Genomic DNA, 9,036 nt, shown 5'->3' on the forward strand with positions numbered 1-9,036 from the left:
TGCAACAATGTTTTAGCAACAACTATAGCATTGTTGGCAAAAAGGAACAAATAGCAACAACTTCATAAAGTTGTTGCTATATCATAGAATTTTTAAAAACAATTTTTTTCTTGTGAGCAAATATTATAATAATGTTGATATATTCTATCGTTTAGTTAATTAATTTTAAATTAAACATATTGGCAACAACTTTTTTCCAACAATCACAGTGTTGTTGGCTTATTGTAATAAATGACAACAACTTGATAAAATTGTTGCTATTATCATAGAACTTTTAGCAATGACTTTTTCATTGTTACCAACGTTTTATATTCCTATTGTCATATTTATGGACAATATAGTATTTTTAAAATATAAATAGGATTGGACAATAATAAATTCGTATTGTTGGCAATACACTTTATTTTTGCCAACAATATAGGTGGGTTATGGCCTAAAACTTAGCTAATTATTTTTCAGTTTTCCGCCAAAATCAAACGCGGCAAAATTTTCACTTGTTAATCACTTTTTCCGGATTTTTTGGTTAGTGGCTTAAGAGTTAGCTAAGTATTTTTCAACTTTCTGCCAAAAGAAACGCGGCAAACCAGTTTTTTTCTTTTTAATTATCCTTTTCTTAATCCTTAGCCTATTTCAGTTACCATTCAAGCTAGGTTTTCTTATTGTTCTACAGCTCTCAATTGGTTCTGATTTATTCTGCTTCATTATTTCTCGTTTACAAAGTCTGGTGAGTCTTGCTGATTTCTATTCATCTATAGTGTGTTCCTTCGCTTGTATTATTGTTCGTGTAATTTATATGTTGTTATATGTCTGTGCAATGCTCTGCCTTCACTTCTACTTCAACTAGTCTCCAGTATAATTCTTTTAATATGTCTTGCAGACTATCATTATGGCAGATGCACATGTTTTTGATAGTGTTGAACCTGCTGGAGTAATTTCAAACCCACAACCACGTGAGTTGATTAATTGAGTAAAAAGTAGCTTTAAGAAATCTCATGCTTGATGATCTTCTGGAACATTTGTTCATGGAACGACTGAAGCAGATCGATATAATGTTTTACTACCAACTCAAACTTTATATCTAAATGCTTATAGAGATGAGTGTTGGGAACTGCTAAAAGAAGTTTGAGAGTAAAAATATGTCAAGAGCTATAGTTTATCAACTTTTTAACAGTAGGATAAAGCAACTAAAAAACGATAAACAAGCAGGGTATGTTTAAGATTAGACACTGTAACTGATGCAAAGAAGAGTGTGAATATACTTAAACTAAGAATATAAATTTTGCAATCGCTTGAAACCATTAATTTCTCTATTTTAAAGCACAAAAAGAGGACAAAAGAAATTTCATATCCACATTGACATGGTTGTATAATGCTAAGGGATTTATGTAAAACATCAAGCATTGATGAAAGAAGAAACATGTGAAAAATAATGTATATAACAGGCATTGAAACCTCTTTGAATCCTTCTGTTCCACTTTTCCAACAAGAACAATTAAATTATTTGAATCCTTATTTGTAAACTGTAGTTACTTGGGAAGTTGAAGTTTGTAAGGACTTCATATGAAAAATATTATGCCTAAGGTCGATAAATCTATTTATTTGCAGTAGTACTATTTTTCTCTATGATGAATTGATATTGAAATTTTCTGAAATCTTTCATTTTAATATTTCTATGTATTGCTTAAGGACAAATGAGAAAGGGAAGGGGGAAGACTAGAGGGTTTTCAATCCAAAAGAAATGCAGAAATAATCCCAATGGAAAGCTTGAGGTGATTATCCCATCCGATCGAATGGTAGCAGTTGGTCCTGGAGCTAATAGTTTTGTTACTGAGCTTTCAGTCAAAGTTGACCAGAATACTAAGCATGATGTCAAATCTTGGAAGAAAGTTTCTGATCTAGCAAAAGAAATGATTCTTGCTCATATGCTGGTAATTCTCTTTGTATATTTTAAGTTTATAGTTTTTTGTTCTTGAATGAGTAGTATTCAACCAAATGACATATTTAGTAATAGTTTCCCATTATAGTAGTATGTACAAAGAACAGTAGGCATATTTATTAATCTAATGGCTCCAACTTTGAAATCCTTTATTACATGTTCCACATACAAATCTATTTGGTTGCTAATAGAGTCTTAGGTGACAAAGCTATCACTTCTAATTTTTGATTTGAGTGCAGGACGCCTTTGAAATTTCAGACACACAACACACTAGGGATACTATCCTTCATACAGCTAATAATTTGTATCGATATCGTCGTAGTAGGCTCCATGATCATTTCAAGAAATTTGCTACAAAGGATGAACGATTGCAAAACATACCAGAAGATATCACTGAAGTTGAATGGAAATTCTTGGTGGAGTATTTCGACTCTGATCCTTTTAAGGTAATTAGATGAAATATGCGCAAAAGCTATTATTTAGCTAAAAGAATTCTGAAAAATGTCTTCATCAACCAGGGATGTTACAAAAAACTAAGAAAGCAACCTATGAAATGGAACTTAAATTCTCATGACCAGACTCAAAGTCTTGTTTATTTCTTATTTTACTTTTATACTTGAATCATAAGATGTATCATTGATTCATATTCAATGCAGAGAATGAGTGCTAGAAACAAAATAAACAAGGCAAAATAAGGAATCAATCATATTTGCGGTAGAAAATCTTTCCGGGCAGTCTCTTTTGAAGAGGTGAGATATGTCTTATTTTATGAACTTAGTAATTCTTTCTTCAATAATGTAATTTGATTTATTTTGTTAGAGAGATGCAATCACTGGAAAAGAGCCAAACTTTCAGAAACTTTGGGAAAAAACTCACATGAAAAATGGTCATTGGGTCAACGATGCCGCTGTTGAATTGAATGTACATACAAAACTCTAATCTTTAATCCTATGATATGCGTTTATTGAAATAAATATTGAAAGCTAAAGCTTGTATGGCCTGTTTGTAGGATAAAGTGAATGAATTGGTTGCAAAGCAAGTTCATGAAACGGAAGAGGTTATTGATATGGACGCTATTGTTAATGCGTCCTTTATGAAAATTGTTGGAGAAAAATCAGGCTATTACCGTAGCCAAGGATCGGGACTTAAGCTAACAAATAAGAGATCCATACAAGGGCTTCAAGAGCAGCTGCAAGCAAAAAAAAAAAAAAGAGGTGGAATAAGAACGCCATAAACGAGAGAGTGTAAAATCTAAACTTAAAGAAGTACAAGAGCAACTTGAGGAAGAGCGAAAAAATCTAGAAGTCATGAAAGATCATGTAGGAGTCATGGAAGCTCGTGTAGGATGTGAGCAGAAAATGTTAAAAGAGGGCATGGTGGGACTTGCATCCCTTATACAAAGTTCCAAGGTATTCATTTAGTATAAGCGCTAATGTTTATGTATGTTCCTTATGAAGACCAAATAGTTATTCTATAAATCACTTACTGTGGTTGGGTTTACAGGTAACTCACTTACTGGAAAAATACCAAAGAGTTTGGTTTTGTTTCCAAATTTTGAAGAACCAATTAGGTTGGGTTATTTTAATAGTTATGAAGGTGGAATTCCACCTGAGTTTGGTTCTATTAATACCCTTAAGCTGCAAAGATTCTTTAAGTCTGTCAACTAACCTATATATTGCACTTCTGTGCCCCAAGTCATGGTCCATATCCCTTTTCTCGCTTCTGAGAGGAAAACTATAAAAAGAATCAAAGAAAACATAGATAGTAGACTGTGACAATATTTCTTTCATTACTCATTTCTTTCCAATAACTCTTTGCTATTGTTCTTGCAAATGAAACTTGTCATAGTTTTTTTGATATTACAAAATAGCTTCATCCTTTGTATTATCATGTTTAAGATCTTTATTTGTGCTATGATTAACAGACTCGACTTCCTGCCGCACTTTTCAATATTATTACAAATTTAAGTAGTTTAGATGAAGAAAATCTTGCAAGTCCTATAGATGACATCATGGTAAGTAAACTCCACCTCATTCATGTAAAAAAAAAATCTTGTCGCTCTTCTATTACTTGTTCTATTATTGACTTATGCTTATGTTCATCTTTTGTACTGCAATGAAATGAATTATTTGTCTCTCCTCTCCTTCCTTTATGACTTCTTATTTGGCTGTCTAAAAGTACTATGGATGACATCGTGATAAGTAATATTCATAAAATAATACTACTAAATAAATTTTTAATATATTTTAGCCTTTCTTCTTTCATTTTCCTTTAGATTTTTCCACTGGAACATAAAAATTTCAGTTTTATATAAAGTACAGAAAATATTTTTTACTTTAAAAACTCTGCAACTTCATTTATGTACAACTACATTTATGTGATAGGATCTTGTGACTAATAGTAATTACTCAACAAGGGGAACAACAGCCTAAAGAAAAAAGAAATGAATTACATGTATTGGCAAGACAAAGATGCTTAAATTGGGAGAGGTATTGACAATGACGCAGTATATGTTCAACTGAAAATGTTAAGATAAAGAAGATCCAATTTAAATTCTACTACAGTGTTTGTCCAATTTGGATAATGGTGTCCCTTCATTTTTGTATTTTAAATAGTGTTACCTTTCTATTGTTAGCAATGTACATGTTAGTATATATTTAGTTGGTTGCACCTCTGTTCTTGCAGTTCATTTTAGTTTAATAAGGTTAAGGAGTATCTGAAATATTTTCTAATATATTTTTATTCAGTTTGTTTGGCGTGGATACTTGATATGATATCTTGGAACTTATGTTATAATATTCTTTTAGCTGAATATTTCTACCCCTACCATACTGTCTAATGTAATAGGCCTTTGTGGTTCCCTCAATTTTAAATTAAAGTCTAATTTTTAATTTTTTGTAGGATGATGAAGTCTAAACCAACGCTACTTGCAATCTAGTTCATGCACTGCACAAGCTGGAAGATTTATCTTTTGGGTTCTATTAGATTAGAATTTACTGACCTAGGACATATGATGTTTTTATCCTTTTGTAAGTAAAAAACGTTTAGAAGTATTTAGCTATTAGAAGGGTGTAAATATCTAGTGCAACAACTGTATTGATCTTTTGCATATATATAAAATTTAGTAATTTATATAGATTTGTTAAAAATCTAAAAGCATATAGGAATTATGTATATAGCAACAATTCTTAAGTTGTTGCTAAAACAATTCACGAAGCTCATATGCAACAATTAATGTTGTTGACACAAAGTAACATATTGCCACAATAACGCTTGTTGCTAAAATTCTTGATAACATATTAACTAGTATTCCCGCAATTGTTTTTCCAACAACTTATATTATTGAAAAAAAGATTGATTTGTCGCAACAATTATTGTTGTTGCTGAATATTTTTATAAACCACAATTATATGCCTTTATAACAACAAAATATAATTTATTGCAACAACAAGATTTGTTGAGATAATTTAGCTATTTGGCAACAACATCGGTTCTTGTTGCATAGATTTTTCGCATCGGACTTTGCTGCAACAACGTGCAACTACTTATTTTTTGTTGCAAAAAGTATGTTTCGCAACGACAACCAATATATTACAACAAAAAATATTGTTGCAAATTTCGTGCTTTCTTGTAGTGGTTATAATATCCTGCACGGACAACTCACGTGCCATAATATACTTACCTCACCGACAGGCCCTTGGCCTTACTCAGTCCTCAATCTCTCTAGTCTATCGGGCTCTCGAAAATTACAAAGATCAGCCCAAACAAAGATAACATAGTATATCAACAAATATCAAGAAAGACTGAGGTATGATACACAAGTAAAATTATGACTCAGTACAAGAAATAAATTAGGAAATAATTCAACAAGTACACGACCTCTGTGGGTCCCAATAGTACTATCACATAGCCTAAGCATGATTTTTAATATGATTTACAGTCAAACTTCTTCAACACATAGAGAGCATATAGTTAACAACAAGTTATTCAACTTTACAGTTTTACGGGACAGACCAAGTCACAATCCCCTCAGTGCACGCCCACACACCTGTCACCTAGCATGTGCGTCACCTCTAAAACAATCACATGATACAAAATCTGGGGTTTCATACCCTCAGGACCAGATTTATAACTGTTACTTACCTCAAGCCGTGTAATTCTTTATTCTGCAATGTCTTTTCCTCGTGAATTGGCCTCCAAACGCCCAGAATCTAGCCACAAATAATTCAATTCCGTCAATAACTTTTATTGGAATTAATTCCATAAGAAAATACTAAACCGAGAGGGCTTTCCAAAATTTTCAACTTAATTCACCCATTAAATGATGGATTCTAAGGCATAATTATGGAAATTAATCAAAATTGGATAAGAATCACTTACCCCAAACACCCACACAAGAATCTCTCAAACAATCTCCTTTTACCGAGCTCCCAATTTAATTTTGTGTTATGAACTCAAAACCCTTGTTTTGGGACTTTTAATTCTGCCCAGATATGCCTTCATCGCGAATGCGGAAGGAGCCTCGCGTTCGCGAAGCACAAACTCGACTGCCCAGAATTAAACCCTTCGCGAACGCGACCATGGCTTCGCAAACGCAAAGCATTACCAATCTCACCATTCGCGAAGGCGGTCCGTGCCCCGCGAACCGTAGACCAAGGGCCTGGGGTTCCCAACTACCTCACTCCTCTTCGCGAACGCGACACCACTCCCGCGTTCGCGATGCACACACAAACCATACATTCGCGAACGCGCAGAACAACTCCAGTTGGCCTCTCAAATGCCTTACGCGATTGTGAGACATCTCTCGCGAACGCGATGAAGAAACGCCTGCAACAAAAATACCAGAAATCTGCTATCTTTCCTAAGTCCAAAATGATCCGTTAACCACCCGAATTCAACCCGAGGCCCCCGGGACCTCAACCAAATATACTTACAAGTCCTAAAATATCATACGAACTTAGTTGAGTCTTCAAATCAGATCCAACAATACTAAAAATACTAATCACATATAGATTCAAGCCTAATGAACTTTGGAACTTTCAATTTCTACAAACGACGCCAGAACCTATCAAATCACGTCTGATTGGCCTTAGATTTTGCACACAAGTCATAAATGATATAACAGACCTATTAAATATTTCAAAATCGGATTTTGGCTCCGATATCAAAAAGTCAACTCCCCGGTTAACCTTCCCAAAAATTCGACTCTCTCCATTTTAAGCCTAATTCCACTACGGACCTCCAAATAATTTTTCGGGCACGCTCCTAAGTCCAAAATCACCATACAGAGCTATTGAAATTATCAGAATTTGAATCCGAGGTTATTTACACATAAGTCCATATCCGGTCAACTTTTCTAACTTAAATTTTCACATATGAGACCAAGTGTCTCGTTTGACTCCGAATTCCTTCCGGACCCGAACCAACTAACCCGGTAAGTCATAAAATAACTGCAAAGCATAAATTGAGCGGTAAATGAGGGAACGGGGTTATAATACTTAAAACGACCGACCGAATCATTACAAATCCATACTTTGATTACTATAGTTTCATATCTCTATATATGCATTAGTGTTTTTGCTTCAAGTTTTACCTTTTCTATTAGAGTGGAGATAATTGTTGGCTTACCTAGAGGCAAAATGTAGATATGCATCTTAAACTGAGTTGTCCATTTGGTTATCTTTTTCACCCTTTGCTTACTTTTGTGAATAGCAAGAATGCATTATTAACATATTATGTATCAGTTATCTTAACTTTCATGACTGATGTATGGATAACTTCGTGCTGCATTTTAATACAAGTATCTCATTTTACTCTATTTGCTTATCTTAACTTTCATGACTGATGTATGGATAACTTCGTACTGTATTTTAATATAAGTATCTCATTTTACTCTATTTGCCTCATAAAAGCATTAAAAAAAGAGAGAGCAAGTATTGCACTTTCTTATTATTCACGTTTCAATGTTGTTCTACTCTATTTGCCTCATAAAAGTAAAAAGGATCCAAGTGAAATAATTTCAGGTATGATAAATAGGTGACTCCCTCAAAGAACTCTCATGTGCTAGAAAATTACAGAGTATGATTTTTTCTTCCCAGATGTGCACTTTAACTTGATTAAGCTGAGAATTTGCGTTAATTATTAAGATAAGTTTTAATACTGGAGCATTTGTATAGAGTATATTTCCCTCAATATTAGTTATGTGGAATAAGAAACAAGGCTCTCTAAACTACTAAAGAAAGCATGTCTTATTTTTGGAACTACAATCTGTTAATTTAAGATTTTATCTCACTTAAGATCTCAAAAATATTGTCTTAACCTCTTTCTCCTTTCCTAATGACTTTCCCATTTATATGCCTAGAATTTGTGTTAGTGTCAGTTGAAGAGGACACGATTTATTCTATTAGAAGGACCTCAATTCTCTTCCAAAATTTTAGATATTTCTAACTGCTCAAATTCTGATTTAGCCTTAGTTTAGGAGGACATTATTAGAAGAAATGGTACAATCATTTTGGTGTAGAATCAGATTCTACTTGCATACATCTTGATCTAGGCCTCATTGTGGTCATTTCTGGTATTACTTACAGTTTCTGAGATAGCAGTAATGTTGGGGATGCATTAATCGATCATATTGTGCAAACAGTATTACATTTCTCATAGGACGCTTAAAAAAGAAGTAGGATAGACTCACTTTGCGCAGTGAATGCAGCCGATACAAGCTTAAGTTTGTCATTTATATGAACATGTCAACTCTTACCTCTCTTGCCCAAAGTTGATGCATCATGGGTTTTCGCTGATAAACTAGCTCTTGTCATTCAGGGAATGACCAGACCTCAACAATACGCAGCAAAGAAACAAAATTGATTATCATTCTCATATTTGATGATTAGTTGTCTAGGCTGCTACTTTTAGGTGCTAAATTTAGGACCACTTCATTTTGTTTTTAATAATTGCAAGGATTGGATCAATACATGTACTTCTTCCGATAAATCTATGTGTTGGCATTTGAAGTTTTACCATTGCAGTGCTCAGGTAAATCTTGTACCTTCTCAATGTTTAAGAAAATTGTGGTTTCAATTTGTGAAATGAAACTTAAGATT

The 9,036-nt window shown here is 33.5% G+C and overlaps 1 protein-coding gene across 2 annotated transcripts; it reads left to right on the top strand.

Moving 5' to 3' along the window:
* Positions 1-576: 576 nt before the first annotated feature.
* On the top strand, positions 577-4,132 carry LOC142161776 (uncharacterized). 2 transcript variants are annotated; one of them, XM_075233802.1, is made up of 6 exons: positions 577-724; positions 1,687-1,928; positions 2,176-2,382; positions 2,593-2,685; positions 2,756-2,857; positions 2,946-4,132. In XM_075233802.1, the coding sequence occupies exons 2-4, from the start codon at positions 1,692-1,694 to the stop codon at positions 2,629-2,631; spliced, it is 483 nt and encodes a 160-aa protein (XP_075089903.1). In that variant the 5' UTR covers positions 577-724; positions 1,687-1,691; the 3' UTR covers positions 2,632-2,685; positions 2,756-2,857; positions 2,946-4,132. The 2 variants fall into 2 exon arrangements, with proteins under 2 accessions (XP_075089903.1, XP_075089902.1); XM_075233801.1 differs by having other exon boundaries at positions 586-724; positions 878-1,928.
* The last annotated feature ends 4,904 nt before the right edge of the window (positions 4,133-9,036 follow it).

This window comes from Nicotiana tabacum, chromosome 17 (assembly GCF_000715075.1).
Source record: "Nicotiana tabacum cultivar K326 chromosome 17, ASM71507v2, whole genome shotgun sequence".
NCBI lineage: Eukaryota > Viridiplantae > Streptophyta > Magnoliopsida > Solanales > Solanaceae > Nicotiana > Nicotiana tabacum.

What these genes read in the sequence shown, in the direction of transcription:
- LOC142161776 (XM_075233802.1), top strand. Translation starts at nt 1,692, where the DNA reads ATGAGAAAGGGAAGGGGGAAGACTAGAGGGTTTTCAATCCAAAAGAAA. An exon ending in TGATTCTTGCTCATATGCTG is followed by an intron (nt 1,929 to 2,175) that starts GTAATTCTCTTT and finishes ATTTGAGTGCAG; the next exon opens with GACGCCTTTGAAATTTCAGA. An exon ending in TCGACTCTGATCCTTTTAAG is followed by an intron (nt 2,383 to 2,592) that starts GTAATTAGATGA and finishes TATTCAATGCAG; the next exon opens with AGAATGAGTGCTAGAAACAA.